The sequence below is a fragment of the Chlorocebus sabaeus genome, chromosome 21, assembly GCF_047675955.1.
Source record: "Chlorocebus sabaeus isolate Y175 chromosome 21, mChlSab1.0.hap1, whole genome shotgun sequence".
Lineage (NCBI taxonomy): Eukaryota > Metazoa > Chordata > Mammalia > Primates > Cercopithecidae > Chlorocebus > Chlorocebus sabaeus.
The window spans coordinates 117,636,013-117,657,298 of NC_132924.1; the positions used below are offsets into that span (position 1 = coordinate 117,636,013).

Sequence of the window (21,286 nt, forward strand, 5' to 3'; positions counted from 1 at the left end):
TTTCTCCCAGTATTGTTATAAGGCTCAGATAAGATGCTTCTTGTAAAAGTATCAGTATTATCTTCCTCCTCAACGATTGTATGTTAACTTTAATTTACAAAAATACATTTAAAAATATATTTATTTATTTATTTATTTATTTTTGAGACAGATTCTTGCTCTGTCACCCAGGCTGGAGTGCAGTGGTGCGATCTCGGCTCACTGCAACCTCCGCCTCCCGGCTTTACGCCATTCTTCTGCCTCAGCCTCCTGAGTAGCTGGGACGACAGGTGCCCGCCACCATGCCTGGCTAATTTTTTGTATTTTTAGTAGAGACGGGGTTTCAACGTGTTACCCAGGATGGTCTCGATTTCCTGACCTCGTGATCTGCCCGCCTCAGCCTCCTGAAGTGCTGGGATTACAGGTGTGAGCCACCGCACCAGGCCAAAAATTTTAAGTTTTAAAGTCATTCTTTATTTGGTGCTAAAGCATACGAACATTTTCTTAAGTCTACTTTTGCAATATTTTTAAATGATTTCAGTTTAAATTTATAACATTTCTACTGCCTGTCCTGACTGTGATTGTATGTTCTAAAAACAATGAACAGTCTGCTGTAGATGTCCATTCTGAATACGTTCCCCAATGTATGCACGCCATGTAACATATAGGTACATTCAGTGCATGTATCACATATATTAATAACACCGTTATATGAAGTAACACCTGACAGAGCCAGTTCAGCCCCAACGGTGCAAGTCTCATTTCTAGGATGTAGAATGCTTCTGTGCAGTAATTTTACAGTAGTTTTTTTTTTTTTGAGACGAAGTTTTGCTCTTATTGCCCAGGTTAGAATGCAGTGGTGCAATCTTAGCTCACTGCAACCTCCACCTCCCGGGTTCAAGCGATTCTCCTGCCTCAGCCTTCTGAGTAGCTGGGATTACAGGCACGCGCCACCATGCCTGGCTAATTTTGTATTTTTTAGAGACGGGGTTTCACTGCGTTGGTAAGGCTGGTCTTAAACTCCCGACTTCAGGTGATCGGCCCGCGTCGGCCTTCCAAAGTGCTAGGATTATAGGCATGAGCCATCACGCCCGGTCTATAGGAGTTTTTAACTGATTTTTAGTATTAATCCCATTCACAGGTATACAATTAAAGCTTGTTACCAGTATGGTGGATCACATGAGATCCATCCATACCTTAAATCCCCAAACATATTCACTTCAACATATGCTTTTGTATTACTAATATTCTTGCTATTTTCTTACTAAGAACGATAGAAGAGCAGAGAGTCAGGCTGTGTCTTGAGAAAGAACTCCCTAGAACAGAGTGGCCAAGACGAGCAAAGGCTGATCTGCTAACCCCATAGGTGGAAGCCTGTGCCTGCCATTGTCACTACTTTAAAGAACAGAGAGTGTCATCTTGCATGAGCTTTTTGCACCACACTATGTAATAATTACTTCATTAGGATAAGGTAATTTTATAGTTATTCCAATGACACAAAATCAAAATTATCACACAGAGAATCTACATTGCATTATATTTGGGGATTTGGCTACACAGGTACTCTTAACATGTTTACCACTTTAGAGAACTGGGGATTCTGCCTTAATAACTAAAGTCTAACACACTGGATGTTACATTCCTGTAAGTTATGTAGGGTCATGATTCCAGAATTTCTTTCAAGATATCCGTGGCTGGTGGTGTGAGAGAGACTTGCTTTGTACGTCAGTGTTTCCTCTTCCTGGGCCCACAAGCTTCAGTTCCTAGACGGCCTTTGCAGTTGGGCTGGGGCAGAACTTCACTCCCGCAGAAGGTGACACAGGTCACAGGCAGGCCTGGCCTTTAAAAAATGTGGTGTCATATTCTAGCCATCAGTTTCCCTGCTTCAGCAATGTGTTCCAGTTAGCTTAGATATACAATGTGGGATCCCTCTCAAGCCACATCAGATATTCTATTAATAAGAAAAAAGAAAAAACTTAATAAACCTAATTTTGGATAAGCCTCTCAGATCTGGAGTTGACCATTACTGCAACATAGACGTTGGGGGGGTAACTGAGGTACACAGGCAATATGATAGATTAGTGCTCTGGCCAACTGAAGACAATAAAAATACTAAAAATAAATAAATAAATAAATAAATAAGAGAATCTTCTAAAATGCATCAAATGTATCTTTCTTAAAAAAAGAATTCTAGGAGGCAGAGGCTGCTGTGAGCCGAGATCACGCCACTGCACTCCAGCCTGGGCAACAGAGGGAGACTGTCTCTCTAAAAAAAAAAGAAAAGAAAAGAAAAGAAAAGAAAAAAGAATTTTGCCCAGAAGCCAAAACTACCTTTTGATATAAAAAGAAGGCCAAGGCTAACTTTCATCTGGAGAGTGTTTAAAAAATCAGATGAACCCGAGCTTCAGTTTCTAAAGCCCCCAAGTATGGAAGGTTGTCAGAAGACAAAGCCCAAGGCCTGCCCAAGGTGGACATCTCAAAGGATGCTGTACCACGTAAAGCAGAGATCCGAAATATCAAGATGAATATAAGGAACACTCCCACTGGACTGCTAGGAAAAGTGGACAACCAAACCTTGGCACTCCATAGCTGAGAAGATGAAAAAAGTCTCCCCTGACCATTTGTAACCAGACATCAATTTCTCAGCAGTGTTACATTCAGAATCTACACGGACAATGTGGTCCAAAAAAGCCTCAGACAAAATGTCCTAAGGAGTTAGTGCTCCCACAGAACTGGGCTACAAGTCCACTCAGCAGCCAGGCAAAAGCAAATGTAAATTCTCCCTGGATTTACTTTTAACCCACGCCTCAAACAATTCCCACACTTAAAGTTCTCAGAAATGTGAGGTCCCGGCCCGAAATCATAAAACAGAGAAGGAACTGAGGTCACGAAATATGAAAGGAAAAGTGAACATAAAAGGCAGCTGGCTTACATTAGAATTATTCTAGACTATAAAACCGGTTTGATAATTATGTTTTCAGAAAGAGTCCCTTGAAAATGTGAGTAAAGGGCACGCATGTAAGAAAGAATGCTCATGGCAGGAATTAAAAATGCGGAGGGTGGGTCTAGCGGCAGATAGGAAGAGTGGAAGCGGGACAGTGAACAGAACACAGAGCTGGTGAAGAACTTCAGAATGCAGCCCAGAGAGATTAAGACATAGAAAATATGAAAGTGCTGAGATGTATATGATACAAGTAGAGGGTCTTAAATACATGTAATAGGAGGTACAGAAGAAAAGAGAAGAATAGGGCACTCTTTGAAAACATAATGGTTGAGGGTTTTCCAGAAATGACGACAGACAACAATCTGTAGCTGGAAGGATATCCAATGAATCCCAAGCCAAATGTATTTCAGAAAGTTCATAATTATACCAATTATAGGGAAAATACAGAAACCCAAAACAGTAAAAATACCTGAACATAGAAGTCATATTTTAGATGTAGCTTTTTCTATCCGTGAATCTGCCAATTATAATTTTAAAAAGTATTGTACGACATCTTTAACTAGTAATATATTGACCAGAGCATCTACACAGAGACCAGTTATGACTGCATACTTTAGCAGTCATACCATCAATTCAATGCAATATAACAAAGCTCAATGCTTCACCATAGTAGTAAGTTTCAAACTTCAGAAACTGTTGGGAATCTATGGGTATTTAACCAACATATAATTTGATAAGAAATCTAAAAAGCATACCTGTACTGCTAACCAAAATCTTTTAATGACTTTCCAAAACCTATGGCAAAAGGAAGTTCACATTCCACTGTGTGGAATTTAAAGTTCTTCGCAATCAGTATCCCAATTAGTTTTCTCGTCGTATCTTCTGGCATTTTTCCATCCACACCCCATATTTTAGCTGCACAGAATTACCTGCAAATCCTGTAACATATCCTGCATCTCCGTGTTTCTTTTCTGGCTCCTCTTGAATTAAATAACTTTCCCATCATCTTCCACAGCAAGAATCTACTCATCCTTGAATATTCTGTTGAATTGTAAGCTCAGCAGAAGGTATGTTGCATGAAAGGATTTCTGTTTATATTGTTAACTGCTCTATCCCTAGGAAGGAGCCTGGCAAATAGCAGGTACTCAGGAAATGTTTGTTGAAGTAATTGAGTAAAGACAACATGAGTGCCTCTGTGAAGACTTTTCTTACAATACACATGCCCCAGTTTTCTATTATTTCACTTTTTGGTACTAATCTTTCAACACTGCATTATGATTACATTTGTATAAATGGATCTTTCATTACACTTAATCTGGAGAGCAAAGATCATATGCAACTATTTATTTTTATCCTTCATTGCCATGCAGTGCAACAAATACGCAGAAGGCAGTCTGTAACTGTTGACTAAATAAATGGATAGTATTGTTTGAAATCTGAATTCTCCTCCTCTACTTTTATCCAGAAAGCAACATGGCTGAGACACACAAAGAGCCAGGAAAAAAAATGCAAAACTGGCTAAAGAATAGTGAGCATACACTAAACCCACCCTATTAACCTATTAACCAAACCACAATTTCTAGTAATGCCACACTACAGATGGTAGGTAGGGTAGAAGCAGAATTGTAAGCAGTAGACTACGATGAGAGGCAAACATGGAAAGATCTGTCCACTATCTTCAAAAAAAACCAAAAAACAAAAAGTTACCAAATGATATTTTTAAACTGAAATCCACCAATAAACCTCATAAAATGTGTTTGTTTAGTGAGAATTCTGTTCTATGCACTACACTGAGAGAAAATGTCGTTAATGTTTATTATTGGAAATGAAAGACATCATTAGAAATTATTCTGAGACAGAGAAACTAATCACCAGGCAACTTATGAATAGTAAAAGCTCAAGATTGTCTTCTAAGTGCCTAATGAAATCAAACCCAGTTTCCAATTATATCCAATTATAATGACAACACTCAAAATACATAAGAATTACATTAGCAGCATTTCCCAAGCCTTGTGTTTCCCCTATTGAGGTTTTTCTCAAATGTCATTCACATTCAGCTGTTCAAAACGCAAAAGTGCTCAACTTAATTCTTAGTCGATTTAGAGTTGCAACATTTTATCTTGTTTTCTAGACATAACAAAATTTAAACTTTCAGGATTCTCCTCCACATTTTGCTGGTCAGTGACCTGAGGCAAAACTAAAGTGGCCACAAGAAAGCACACATGATCAGTTCCACTCACAGTTCAAAGACCCAAGCAGGGCCAATGTTTTCTCCTAGTCTACTCAAGTGGTAGCAGCTTTGTGAAGGAAAGGGCTCACATTATATTCTCTTTTGACTTACTGGTTGGAGCAGGTAGATCAGCGATTCCTCTTGGATTATTATAATTGGAAAAGGAGTGATGTGAGTCGCTTGGAACAAGGTATTCACAGATGCCATAATCTGGTCAAAACGCCCAGCGAGGCCTCCCAGTGTCACGATCACATCAACCTAAGCAAGGAAGGTAAAACCGGGAGTCATATTTAGTCACATATAAAAATACGTAAAAATACAGAATATTGGTGTTTATGTTTTAAAATAATACATTAAAAAGGCTTACTGTGTGATCCATAAAGATGGTGTGAGTTTAGAATAACAACCTGTTAACCAAGCACCAACAGAACCTATTCAATTCCCAGAGAAATAAGTGGTATCAGGTCATGAAGCCAAATGTTGTGTTTCTCTGGTTCAACGATTATACCAGGAATTTTGCGAAGTGCTTTACACACCAGATGTTCAAGAGTTTGACGAATGAATAAGTGAAGATATTGCAAGAAAAGACACATTAGCGTAAGGAAGAAATAGATAATTGCCATACTGTGGGAATGTATACTTCAAAATGGGGTTCCATAACAACACTAAAAGTAAATTACAGAGAAGAACCAAGTTCTGAAATGAGTTTCCTGTTTGTGACCTTATCAGAATGTAAGAATGGGAATTTTTACTAAGGGTAACATGCTTCATATTAAGCTTAAAATATTTTAAGACAGGCAAACCAATAACTAAGAGTATAACTGGATTGTTTGTAACACAAAGGGTAAATGCTTCGGGGGATGGATAACCCAGTTTCCATGATGTGATTATTATACGTTGCATGCCTGTACTAAAATATCTGTGTGTTCCCCAGAAATATATACACCTAGTATGTACCCAGGAACATCAAAAGTTAAAAATCAAAGAAACCAGGCGGCTGGGTGCAGTGGCTCACGCCTGTAACCTCAGCACTTTGGGGACTGAGGCAGGCGGATCACGAGGTTAAGAGATCGAGATCATCCCGGCCAACATGATGAAACCCCGTCTCTACTAAAAATACAAAAATTAGCTGGGTCCACGTGGTGGTGCGCACCTGTAGTCCCAGCTACTGGGGAGGCTGAGGCAGGAGAATCATTTGAACCCAGGAGGCACAGGTTGTGGTGAGCCAAGATTGCGCCATTGCACTCCAGCCTGGGCGACAGAGTGAGACTATGTCTCAGAAAAAAAAAAAAAAAAAAAAGAAAGAAAGAAAAAGAAAACAAGAAACAGAAACCAGACAAACCATACATCTAAAGGATCTATTATTCTCCTTAGAGATCTTTTTAGAATTCAAAGAATTAGGTTTTGTGGCTCAGAAAGACCATGTAATCTAGGAAGTATGTATTACTCCAAATACACAGACAATGTCCAGGACATCTGTTAATATTCAGAGGAAAGAGTTAACTTGTAAGCAATTAGACATAGACTTATCAAAGGGATGGCTTCTATTTGTGATATCAACTTAGGTAAATCATTTCTATTTATGTTTTGGAGGCCTTATTAAGAAGGCCTCTATAGACCAGTTGGGAAAGGCCCAGAGATTATTTATGACTTCAGGAAAACTAGAGCATTTGCTTTAAACTGAAAAGAAATACATAAATAAGAAATTGTATATGAAATATAGAGAAAGTTCTAAGGCTGCAGTAAAAAGTTCATGGCATATTCCTATCCACATAATCCTAAATTCATATCAGAAGCAAGGTCTGATAAAAGTTTATTCACTATACAGAATCTGAAATCCCCTTTTTAGGTTCTCAATTTTTCATTACTATACGCTAAGCCTTGAGGGATCCCATAACCTTTAAGACTGAAATTTAATCCCCATCTTCTACAACGGGATATCATGATGAATAAGCAATATCTGTAAATCAATCATTAAAATTTTCAGAAGAAAGTAGCAGCAAGATTACCTCTCATCACTACTCATTTTCCCTACAGGAAGTATTTAGCAAGATTGATTAAAAACACGAGGATCAATGCAAGCTGCAGGTGGGACAGAAAAGGAATTGGCTTTGGATCATTTTTGCAGTTCTCTAGTTCTGGCTGTAAGTAGGACATCTGATATTCACAGAGATATCAGAAAGACGACAGAGTGTTCAATCTAAAATAGACCATTTGTAGACTGCAAGTGTGTCTTTTCTGTGTGAACCCAAACCCCTGTGCATTTATTTCTAACGTCACCCAGTCATACTTTGTTATAAACATTGACATACTTGTGAATCTCTCCTTCTAGAGGAGGCCTATGAATCACAGCCGCTAGCACAGTGTTTGCAACAGAGTAGACAACAGGTGTTTACTGAGCTTCCCTTGAGCATATAAATACTCAGGAAAAACTGAATAAATAACCAGAGACGCAAGAAGCTAATTATTAGGCTGAGTTAACATCACCTAACTCCTACAAAATAGTACTTTCTTACTTGGAAATGATTCCAACAGGTAGTAGCTTATGAAAAAAGCAAACACGTCGTATTTATTAGCTCAGATATACATCTGATGCTTTTATAACCTTCATTTACAAGTTAATGACAAGAAAAACTAACCAATGTTTGTGGATTATTTACCGTGTGCTAGGAAATATCCTAAATACTTAGGATATCAGCAAAGAACACATAAGCCCCTGCCTTCATGGAGTTAATATTCAAATGAAGGATAATATACACTTGATAAAAAGGTTTTTTTTATATGAATATATAAGTTAGAATGTGAAAAAGGTGGTAAATGCTAAAAAAGAATAATAGAGTAGAGAAAGGAAGATAAAAAATGGTTGGGGGGAATGTTTCAACTTTAAATAAGACAGTTACAGTAGGCTGCATTGGAAAAGTAATAAAGTAGACAAAGACTTGAAAGAAGTTGAGGGAATTAGCCACATATTTGGATACGTGGGGCAGGACAATAGGGGGCGGGACGATATTTCAGAGAACAGATTATAGTAATATAGGGACAATGTTACATGGCTACAGGCATTGGCAAAGAGCTTTAGGAGTTAAGTTGCTAGAGAAAAATGAAAAATTAGTAGAAGTAGGAAAAATCAGAGTAAAATGCAAGTGTTAGATTTGTATAGAGCTTTGTTAAGTCATTGTAAAGTCCTTGGTTTTTATTAACATTAAATGGGGGGCCATTCTGGGCTGAGGATTGATATGATCTATGTATTTTAAAATGTCACCACGCGGAGTGTGTTGAGAATAAACTGTGAAAAGGCAAGAAGTCAGGAGATAAAAAGAGATCATTATAGTAATACAGATAAGAGATAAGTTTGCTACGCTTTATTACTGCAACAAACATGAATACCCAAGGCATCTACATAGCAAAACTCAGTGGTCAATTCCCAGTCCTTTTATTACTTAATCCTTCAGCAATATCTGACAAGTGAAAAAAAGTAAGGATTGCTTAAGAGACGTATGTGACACTATCAAGTATAACAACTTACATATTATTAGTGTACTAGAAGAACAAGAGAAAGAGAAAAGAACAGAAAATACATTCGAAGAAATAATGGCAGAAAACATCCCCAGCCTGGGGAAGGAAATAGAAAGCAAATCCAAGAAGCCTATGATAAATCAAATAAGATAAATCCAAAAAAGACCCACACCAAGACACATCATAATCAAAATGTCAAAAGTTAGGGTGTTGAAAGCAGCAAGGAAAAAGTGAATTGTCACATGTAAACGAATCTCCATAAAAGTATCAGTGTATTTCTCAGCAGAAATATCGTAGGCTAGAAGGGAGTTAAATCATATATTCAAAATCCTGAAGGGGGATGGGAGTTGTTCTGTCAACCAAGAATACTACTCCCAGCAATCCTGTCTTTTGAAAATGAAGAGGTAATAAACACTCAGATAAACAAAAACTGAGAGAGTTTATCACCACTAGACTTGTCTTATAAGAAAGGCCAAAGGGAGTTCTTCAAGCAGAAGAAGAGGACACTAATTAGTAACATTAAAATATATGAGAGTATAAAACTTTAAGTATAAAAGCAAGTCTACTGTCAAATCCAATACACTGTAACACCAAAACAGTGCTGGGTAAACAATTATACCTCCAGTATAAAGGATAAAAGGCAAAATTACTAAAAACAAAACTACAGCTTTAATAATTTTTCAAGTGATTATGTATTATAAAAAACATAAACCAAGACATTAAAACATAAAATGTGGGAAGTAGAAGAGTAAATGTGTAGTAGGTGTATGGGATCAAAATTAAGCTGTTATCAATTTGAAATAGCCAGTTTTCAGTATGTTTTATGTAAGCCTCAGGGTAACCACAAAGCAAAATCCTCTAAGAGATACACAAAAGATAAGAAGAAAAGATCTAAAGCATACTACTACAGGGAGCCGTCCATCAAACCACAAAGGAAGAACACCAGCGGAAAAAAAGATCAGAAGATCTAAAAAACAACTGCTCTACAGAAAACAATGAACAAAATGGCACTAGTAAGTCTGCACCTATCAATAATTATATAAATGTAAATGGATTAACTTTTCCAATCAAAAAGTATAGAGTGGTTGAATATATTGTTGTAAAGACTCAACATGGAATGCCTTTTTCATTCCTTCATTTTCATTCTATGAGTGTCCTTTAAAGACTTGCTTTACTTTAAAGGACACTCATAGGCTGAAGGTGAAGGAATAAAAAAGACATTCCATGAAAATGGAAACAAAAAGAATGCAGGGGCAGCTATACATAATACAAACAAAATAGACTTTAGGTAGAAACAGTAAAAATAGACAAAGAAGATTCTTATATACTGACAAAGGGGTCAGTTCATCAAGAGGATATGACAATTGTAAATATATGTCCACCCAACATTGGAACACCTAAATATATACAGTAAACATTAAGAGATCTGAAAGGAGACAAAGACTTCCACACAATAATAGTAGGAGATTTCAATACCCCGCTTTAAACATTAGACAGGTCATCCAGACAGAAAAACTTTGAAGTACCACAAATGGACCCAAAAGACATATCCAGAACATTCTATCCAACAGCAACAGAAGACACACTCTTCTTAAGTGCACAAGGAACATTCTCCAGAATAGATCATATGTTAGGTCATGGAACAAGTCTAACAAATTTTAGAAGATAAAAATCATATTAAGTATCTTCAACATAGTCCTGAAAGTCCTAGCCAGAGCCATAAGGCAAGAGAAAGAAATAAGCATCCAAACAGGAAAGGATGAAGTGAAATTATATCTGTTTGTTGATGTCATGATCTTATTAATATATACAGAAAATCCTAAAGAAGCTACCAAAAAATGGTTTAAACTAACAAATTCAGTAAAGTTGTAGGGTGCAAAATAAAAAATCAGTAGCTTCTATATAGTAACAATGAACTGTCTGAAAAAGAAGTGAAGAAAACAATCCCATTAATAATAGGATCAAAAAAATATTTAGGAGTAAATTTAACCAAATTATAAGTGAAAGATCTGAATACTAAAAACTATAAAACATTAATTAAGAAATTAAAGATGACACAAATGAAAAGATATCCCATGTTCTTCAATTGGAAGAATACTGTTAAAATGTCCATATTACTCACAATGCTACAGATTCAATGCAATCCCTATAAAAATTCCAATGTAGTTCTTCACAGAAATAGAAAATAAATTCATAAAATTCATATGGAGTCACAAAAGACACCAAATAGACAAAGCAATCTTCAATAAAAAGAAGAAAGCTGGAGGTATCATACTACCAGATTTCAAAATATATTACAATGCTATAGTAATCAAAACAGCAAGATACTGACAGAAAAACAGATACATCAACCAATGGAATAGGATAGGGAGCTCCAAAATAAACCCACATATCTATGGTCAATTGATTTTCAACAAAATTGTGAAAAGCACACATTGAAGAAAGTGTAGTCTCTTCAATAAATGATGTTGGAAAAACTAGATATCCACGTATGAAAGAAAGAAATTGGAGGCCAGGCATGGTAGTTCATGCTTGTAATCCCAGAACTTATGGAGGCCAAAGCAAGAGGACTGCTTGAGGCCAGGAGTTCAAGACCAGCCTAGGCAACGTAGCAAGACTCCCATCTCTGCCAAAAAAAATTAAAAATAAATAAATAAAAGGTAAAAAGTAAAAAAAAAAAATTAGCTTTGCATGGTGGCATGCATCTGTAGTCCTAGTTACTTGGGAAGCTGAGGCAGAAGAATCGCTTGAGTCTGGGAGTTGTTTGGGTCCTTAACTCACCCCTTATGAAATAATCAACTCAAAATGTATGAAGGATTTACACATACGAGCAGAAACCATAAAACATAAGAAGAAAACACGGAGAAAAAGCCCTAAGACTGACATCGTTCTGCGTAGAAACTTCTTAGATAATGACCCCAAAATCACAAGTAACAAGGGCTAAAATAGACAAATGGGATTGGTTCAAACTAAAAGACACCTGCAGAGTGATAGAAACAATTAATAAAGGAGGCATCCATGAGCTGGGAGAAAATATTTGCAAATCATACATCAGATAAGGGGCTACTATTTAAAATATACAAGAAACTCAGACTACTCTAACAAGATAACAAATCACCCTTTTTAAAAAATACTTATTATTTTTTATTATTATACTTTAAGTTCTAGGGTACATGTGCACAATGTACAGGTTTGTTACATATGTATACATGTGCCATGTTGGTGTGCTGCACCCATTAACTTGTCATTTACATTAGGTATATCTCCTAATGCTATCCCTCCCTGCTCCCTCACCCCACAACAGGCCCCGGTGTGTGATGTTCCCCTTCCTGTGTCCAGGTGTTCTCAATGTTCAATTCCCACCAATGAGTGAGAACATGTGGTGTTTGGTTTTTTGTCCCTGCGATAGTTTGCTCAGAATGATGGTTGCCAGTTTCATCCGTGTCCCTACAAAGGACATGAACTCATCCTTTTATATGGCTGCATAGTATTCCATGGTGTATATGTGCCACATTTTAACCCTTTTAAAATATAGGCAAAGGATTTAAAGACATTTCTCAAAAGAAAACAGAAATGGCCAACAGATATGTGAAGAAATGCTCATCATGGTCTAATCATCAGATGAATGCAAATTAAAACCACAATGAATTATTACCTCACAACTTTTAGACTGGCTATTATCAAAGAGTTGAAAGATAAGTGTTGGTGAAGATGTGGGGAAAAGGGAACCCTTATACATACACTTTTGGTGGTTTTACAAATTAGTACAGCTATGTAAAGAAATGTATAGAATTTCCTCTAAAAACTGAAAATAGAATCACAATACGATCCAGCAATCCCACTACTGGAATATACCCAAAGTAATGGAAACCAGTATGCTGAAGAGATATCTGCATTCCTACATTCACTGCATTATTCACAATAGTCAAGATGTGGAAATAACCCAAGTATCTACCAAATGGGTTAAAAACTGTGGTATCTATAAATAATGGAATATGATTTAGCCTTTTTTAAAAAACTAGGAAATTCTATCATTTGTGACGTGAATGAACCTATCCAAGCCAGAAACAAAGAAACAAGTACTGTCTGATCTCACATGTGGAATCTATAAAAGTCAAGCTCATAGAAGTAGAGAGTAAAATGGTAATTATCAGAGGCTGGTGGATGGAGGAAAAACAGACATTGGCCAATGAGTACAAAGTTAGTTAGAAGAAATAAGGTGTGGTTGAACAGCACAGTGATGACAGTTAATAATGTATTATATATTTCAAAATAGCTAAAAGTGAGGATTTTCAATGTTCTCACCACAAAGAAATGATAAACACTTAAAGTGATGGATATTCACATTATCCTGATTTGATCACTCCACAATGTATATACAGGTATCAAAACATCATGTTGTACACCATAAACATATGCAGTCAATTAAAAATTTAAAACATATTGGGAGGCCGAGGCGGGCAGATCACGAGGTCAGGAGATCGAGACCATCCTGGCGAACACGGTGAAACCCCATCTCTGCTAAAAATACAAAAAAATTTGCCAGGTGTGGTGTCGGGTGCCTGTAGTCCCAGCTTCTAGGGAGGCTGAGGCAGGAGAATGGCGTGAACCCGGGAGGCAGTGGAGCTTGCAGTGAGCCGAGATCGCACCACTGCACCCCAGCCTGGGCGACAGAGAGAGAGACTGTCTCAAAAAAAAAAAAAAAAATTTGGCGTACATATACAAAGGTACTCATCACATACCTATTATGCCATATTTTAAATATATGAAATGTAAAATATCAATTTCTGACTGCTTTCCATATATTTCCTACTCTAAAGTCAGGATGTTTTCCACGGACCTTTTTGTTTACAAGATGACTGGGAGGGGAATAAAGGTAGCCTGTGGTTTTCATATGCAATCCCATCTAGCGAAAAGAACCTTGAATCCCTGGATTAAAACAATGGAGGTCTAGTTATAGCACTGTATGCTACTTAAGTAGCCATGAACCACATATATGTAACATAATCTCCTTGTGATCTGGGTCACTCATCTGTAAAGGGAGGGGATGCACTAAATTCATTATCACATTTTTCAAGATTCGTTTCACTTATAAGTCCATATAAGGTTCTCTGTTTTCCACCACAATAAGTTAAATAGTCATAGTATGTATTTAGTTTAGAAAATAAATGCAAAACTCAGCTTTGCATTATTTACCTTAATAGAATCATGACAAGACTGGTTGAGGGACATATAGCACCAAAAGAGAAGTAATTTCATTTTTATATTATAGCAGTAAAAATCTTTCAGTAAACAAATGACAAGTTTTACTCCATTTGTCCTCAAAAAGACTTAGAGACAGTATGAATGAAGTCTACAGCAGGCACAGTGGCTGTCAGCATATTTTAATTACATTTACTTTTCATAAATTGAATTCTAGAAATGCATAAATGGACGATTTCTTTGTGGCTCTCCCTGATAGATAGGGTGATCATACAATTTAATGTACAAACCGAGACACTTTTGAAAGTAAAAAGGGGACATTATAAATAAATTACACCAAGAATACGGGCATAAACTGGAACTATCCCATGTAAACCAAGGCATATGTTTACCCTACTGTCTGAGAGCTGCAACTAACGTTAGCATAGCCAACTTAACAAAATTAAACACTAGGGTAAAAAAAATTTAGATTACGCTTAATAAGGTTCCTTTAACTCTCAAAGATGTGTGCTGCACTCTAGTGAGGCTTCAGTAGAATAATGAAATTCTTGGTTTGTTTCATCCTATAATTTGAAGATGGAAGAGCCAATTCAGGGTTTGGAGGAATGAGTGGGATCAAGATAGAGCAAGAACAAATAATTTGACTAAAAAAAAAGTAATACTAAAACATGTTTTAGTAAGCCGATAAAATAATTCTACTGATTAATACGAAGCTCAATGAGAAACCAGAGAGAAAGTAAAGAACTCGTATTTTATAGTACCAACGTATGTTATATGAACAAACACAGGATACACCTTGTTGCATCTTGTCAAGCTATGGAAGCACTACTGCAGGGATCCTGTTTCCATTTCAAGCAGGCTACATTACACCAAACTAGTAAGGTCTAGTTTAGTGTAAGCATGTTTGGGTGAGATAGAAATAATGTCTCTTGCAATGGCAAAATTTTGAGGCTTCCATTCACAGATAAGAAATCTGAGGAAATTCTAGATTTTTCTCAAATAATTCTTATTTCATCATCCCTGTCACAGCCTTAATTCAGAAATCATAATTCTCACATGGATAATTCCACTGGCCTTCTTATCTACAATGCTGCCTCTATAACCAAGGAGTCCTTCAATTGGTTATGACAGTAAGTTTTCCAAATATTAAATCTGAGCTTGCCAATGTTCTGCTTAAAGTTAGGTATTGGTGCTGGGTGCAGTGGTTCACGCCTGTAATCCCAGCACTTTGGGAGACTGAGGCGGGCGGATCACGAGGTCAGGAGATCAAGACCATCCTGGCTAACACAGTGAAACCCCGTCTCTACTAAAAACACAAAAAATTAGCATGGCATGGTGGTGGGCGCCTGTAGTCCCAGCTACTCGGGAGGTTGAGGCAGAAGAATGGCGTGAACCCGGGAGGCGGAAGTTGCAGTGAGCAGAGATCGCGCCACTGCACTCCAGTCTAGTAGCCTGGGCGACAGTGCGAGACTCTGTCTCAAAAAATAAAAAAAAATTAAGTATTGGTTCTCCAGGCTCCACAAGATGAAGTCCATTTGCCTCCATAATAAATGACATAAATAAATCACATCTTCAACTCCCACCCCACATTTACATTCTAGAAATACAATCAGCCCTCTATATCCAGGGGTTCTGCATCCTTAGGTTTCAACCAACTATGGATCAAAAATATACAGAAAAAAAAATTGTGTCTGTACTGAACATGGGCAGATTTTTTTCCTTGCCATTATTCCTTAAACAATACAGTACAACAATTATTTACATAGTATTGACATTCCGTATTATAAATAATCTAGAGATGGCTTAAAGTATACAGAATGATATACATAGGTTACTTGCCAATACTATGCCATTTTATATCAGGGACATGGGCATCCACAGATTTTGGTATGCACGGTAGGTCCTGGAACAAATCCCCCATAGATACCAAGGGACAACCATACTTTCATTCTCAGAAAATGACCAGGCGTGGTGGCTCACGCCTGTAATTCCAGCACTCTGGGAGGCCAAGGCAAGAGGATCACCTGAAGTCAGGAGTTTGAGATCAGCCTGACCAATATGATGAAATCCCGTCTTTACTATAAACACAAAAATTAGCTGGGCATGGTGGCATGCGCCTGTTATCGCAGCTACTCGGGAGGCTGAGACAGGAGAATCGCTTGAACCCAGGAGGCGCAGGTTGCAGTAAGCCGAGATCACGCCATTGCACTCCAGCCTGGGCTACAAGAGCGAAACTCCATCTCAAAAAAAAAAAAAATATCAGAAAACATCACAAGATTTCCGACTTTAGTGCTTAAACTATCACCTTTCCCCTCCTTTCCTTGTAAAGCATGTAATTACTGTAAGTATTTCCAAAAGATGCCTACCTCCACCACCAAAAAAAGTGAACTTGGTTGGATAGAGTGTTTTACTTTTCTGAACTCTTAACATCGTATTACTAAGAAATGTCATAAAAGTGTTGTCTTAGCTCAGGCTGCTTTAACAAATTAGACTGAGTAGCTGAACAACATTTATTTCTCACAGTTCTGGAGGCTGGGAAGCCCAAGAGCAAGGTGTCAGCAGATGCAGTTCTGGTGAGGACCCTCTTCCTGGTTTGCAGATGGCCATCTATTCATTGCATCCTCACATGGTCACGGCAGAGAGTAGAGACAGAGGAACAAGCTCTTTTTTCATCAGGGCTAATCCAATTCATGAAGTCTCCACCCCCATGAACGAATTACCTTCCAAAGGCCCAACCTCCTCAATACAATCACACTGGGGGTAAGATATTCCCATATGAATTTTCGGAGACACAAAAACTCAGTCTATAACACATGATTATAAAAAACCATTTTTTCAACATGTTATTTTAGGAAAAAAAGTGTTTTCTAAAAAGGGGGAGGAGTGCAAACATGACGAGTCAGCAACGTATACAAGCTTCTTTGCATCTGAAAAACTACGGGCACTGTGACGAGGATCTGTGCTAAGACACGTGTCTGCTATAAACCATAATCCCCTGGTAAAAGTTTTAGCATAAAATCCCAGGCAGTCTATACCCTCATTAACCCTCTAGCACTGATGCCCCTGTACCTCTCTGGAGAGCTCAGCCAAGGGACTCCAACTTCCCTGCATAAGTGGAAAAAGAAAGTCTTGCTGGCACAGATCCTTGACACACTAAGATAGGAACCAGCAGTAGGAGAGTCCAGGAGAGATTAACCAATCCCAGTAAAGTTCTCTGCCAGCTTGTTAAAGGAAGCAAATGTAAACATTGCCTGAACCAAGGGTGTATGTGTGATTATTACATTCTCGCAGGACTGCCTATTCTCTGACATGCCAGAATTAAGGGGTTTACCTTTAACTTTGAATACTCAAAGTAAACACTCCCCTTATTCTGGTAAGCCCTTACCATACCTTCAAGACTCAGCAGACTGACCACCTCCACTAGGAAGGAGTCTTAGAACACTCTAGACTGGAAAATGTTTGCTTCCAGTGGGCTTCTCACCCATCCTATCAGACTTCTACTGTAGCACTACTGACAGTGTATCAAGATAATCTGATTACAAGTGCATCCACCCCAAAAGACAGGACAGTCTTAGAGTCAGAAACTGGGTCTCATTCAGTTTGCATTTCTCAATCTATAATACTTAGCAGAGTGCCTGGCACATGCATAATAGATGTTAGCTGAATAGTTATAGTTTTGAGGTTTCAATTTTGTCAAAAAAGATCAATCAGCACCAAGTATATACTTTAAGGCTAATTTCTGAGGTCTCTATTCCTTTCTCAAATTCTTGATGGAGAAAATGACTAAAGTATTGTCCTTCCAAGAACACGGTAATTGGTTCTTTTATTACTGTCATTAGATTCTCCATCCTTCAATGCAGCTTGCATACAACCATTACATTATTTTTCTAAATTGCCTTATGATTTTCTGCTCAAAAATTTTTAATAGCTTATGATTATCTATATAGATCAAGGCTCAAATTTCTTATCTAGAAATTAAAGGTTCTTCATATGTTGACCCCAAGCAACCTAAATCTGATGACTGCTGTGACATTTCTCCTCCTTTAGAGCACTCCCTAGGTACACTGGATGCAGTGCTTTTATCATAGGTGTGTTCTGTTTACCCTCAGATTGCTTCAAAGAATCTCTGAAAGCACGTTAATTTCAGGTACTCCGATCGTGACAGTGTATAGGACAATGACAGAGAGTTCACTCCCTGAACAATGAAAACCTTTTCTGATTCACCCTGGGCAATGATTTTGAATCTTTTAACTAAACATTTCAAGACCGGCTGCCTTATGATTTTGTAATAATCATGTAATAATAGTGCTTTCCTCACAAAGCTGAATATTGATATCGAATATTGATATTTCTTTGATTAACTGGACTACAGGTTTTCAAGCCAGATCAATGAGATCCCTATAGATGGGACATTTTTTTGCATATAAACAAACACAAGAGTGTTATATCTAGAAAATGTAGAAATGTGTTATTTTTCTTCCCCATATAAATACACCATGGGACAGGAAGAGCAAATATGCATGTATTTACATTTCCCTATATCAGAAGTGAGTGGTAAGGAGAGTTGAATGGAATAAAAAAAACCACACCCTTGTGGGAAGTTTCTTTTTCAACATAATTTCATTCAACTTATCTTTGCTGAAAATTAAATTCTTTGAGGAGAAGACTAGGAATTATGAGTAAATAACAATACATAAAATCAGGGTCTGTATAAACAGCATAGATATTAGAAAACCTACTAGAGGTAATTATGGTGTCCAAACCTCTCACATTCTCAGGATATGAAGATATTTTAGTGAATTCAAAGGTATTCCTTTTGAATTAAAGGAGTTATGAGGAATGGAAAGATCCATTGTTTATGGTTTAGAATGGCCGTAATACCTAGTGTGCCATCTTTAACACACTAGGTGTTTAGTGTAAAATGAAAAATAAGTGTTACTTATATTTAGAAACAATTAGCTATTTGGAGATAGACTTTGAAAGGATATTACAATTTTCTTTTTTCTTTTGAGACGGAGTCTCGCTCTGTCGCCCAGGCTGGAGTGAGTGGCGCGATCTTGGCTCACTGCAAGCTCCGCCTCCTGGGTTTACGTCATTCTCCTGCCAAACCTCCCGAGTAGCGGGGACTACAGGCGCCCGCCACCACGCCCGGCTAGTTTTTTGTATTTTTTAGTAGAGACGGGGTTTCACCGTGTTAACCAGGATGGTCTTGATCTCTTGACCTCGTGATCCGCCCGTCTCGGTCTCCCAAAGTGCTGGGATTACAGGCTTGAGTCACAGCGCCCAGCCATACAATTTTCTTTTATAAACGTTGCTTGGTACACAATTGAAAACATCCCAAAATCTACTGTTGAAGTCCTACTCAAAAAGTACCAAGTACTGTTTACTCTGACTAAAAATTCTCTAACATACATAAGGCCCCGCTAAAGTTGAATACCTGAAAGCACACTATAGTCACTCCTTCCCTTTCCACGGAAAATGGGTTGATAGCTCAGAATCTGTATCCTTTTTCTTCAGTCACACCCACCAATGATCAAGTTGACAAAAGACAATTTTCCAAGCCACTTTGGAACCGATCGACTGTGATAAAGACATGCTGTGGTCCCAGGAGATTAGTGTATCTATACTTGTGATCATTTCTTAATAGCAACTATCCTCTTTCATCATCATGATTTGTTTTAATCTGAGCATATTTCTTGCTGGAATTCAGTCATGAAATAAGTCTTAGTTGCACAGTCTCATTGAAAGTGATACATGAAACATCTAGCTTCCATGTCTGCATAAATTGGATTTGGCTATTTGTACTATTTTTGGTATATTATTTCCCACAAAGTTTAGTGGTTTAAAACTCTACTGTTTATTGCCCAGTTATAGCAGGTGGCCATCAGACTTGCTGTAGTGCAATCCTTAGATCTACCAATCTGGTGTAACATACACATTTACGTTAATTATCCCCTTTCCACCTTCTGGGAGAATAGAGAGTATTTTGATTGCAAATTTGGCACTTTGTCATTAACACTCTGGTTTCTAAATACGCACTGGACCATTTCATAATGCCAAATGAGAATGTTAAACATGTTACTGCAGTGACATTGATTAAATTAAAGTGTATTTCTTGCAATGCAGTAAGTCTTCTTCATAAGTTGAAGCTACCCCCAGGCTAACCTGAAAGTGATAATTACGCTATGTGCTATTTTCCTTAAACGTATTCCATATCCATGAGCATCACAGTAAATCTGTAATCTGGAATAAAATATTTGTTCAAATAATAATTTCCTCTCTAAAATAATTCCCTTTATTTATATGGATGCTTTACAAAAAAAGAAAAATCAGAATCTTTAGGGTCAATCTTACAGGCATCTAAATCCTCTAGTAGAAATCGATGAGGAAACAGAATTAAACTGCAATCAATAGAACTTGATTTAGACATTCCTATTTCCTAATATGTTTGAAGATATCCTGATCCAGTTGTTCATACTGAGAATTATATACATCGACATATATGTTCACGGGGGAAGGTACACAGCAGATTCAGGAAAGAAGTTAGTATCATCTTATTTCCACTCCATGAATCTGGATTTTCGTATGCCATTTTCTGTTATGAAACAGCACGTTAACCATGGAGGGCTAAGTACAAATGGGAAAGCAGACAGTCATGGATACAACATGAACTTCTACTTCCAGCTACTAACAGAGGAGACGGATAGAGAGTGAATACTATAGGATTCCATCTTCTTCTTTAACTTAAATGGAACTTTCTGAGATATCTAGGCTCATCACCTGACACAAAGCAAAAAAAAAAAAAAAAAAAAAATTACATGCATCTCTTTTCTTCATTACCTATTTAATCACCACTAAAAATATATCAATCTGACATACATAGACCCATCATGAGCAGTAACATCATTCCAGTTTTTCAGTCATGGCTTAAACTATAAGCCACACATTTATTTTTGTTTGTTTGTTTTTGAGACAGGGTCTCGCTCTATTGCCCAGGCTGGAGTGCAGTGGTGCGAGAATGGCTGAACTGCAGCCTTGACCTCCAAGTCTCAAGCTATCCTCTCCCCTCGGCCTCCCAAGTAACTGGGACTAAAGGCATGCACAACTACACCCTGCTCATTTTTATTTGTTTCTAGAGATGAGGTCTCACTATGTTGCCCAGGATGGTCTCAAACTTCTGGGCTTAAGCAATCCTCTGCCTCGACCTCCCAAAGTGCTGAAGTTGCTGGCATTAGCCCCTGTGCACAGCCCCAAAACATTTCTTAAAAATATAGACACTATTATCATTGTGGACAATCATAATTATAGATATAGGGACTACCACATGTAATATTCTCTGGCTAAGGAATATACAGAATAAGGACAAATTTTACAATCTACTAAGTAATTTCAGGATGTTCTATTATATGTGCATT

General features: G+C 37.6%; 1 protein-coding gene across 1 annotated transcript in view; it reads right to left on the reverse strand.

The window, feature by feature from the left end:
* The window catches only part of TPK1 (thiamin pyrophosphokinase 1), a 382,381-nt gene that overhangs the window by 134,452 nt on the left and 226,643 nt on the right, over window positions 1-21,286 (reverse strand). Inside the window, exon 7 of the mRNA XM_073009463.1 lies at window positions 5,265-5,411. Within this exon, the coding sequence (XP_072865564.1) occupies window positions 5,265-5,411 (147 nt within the window). The remainder of the gene's footprint in view (window positions 1-5,264; window positions 5,412-21,286) is intronic.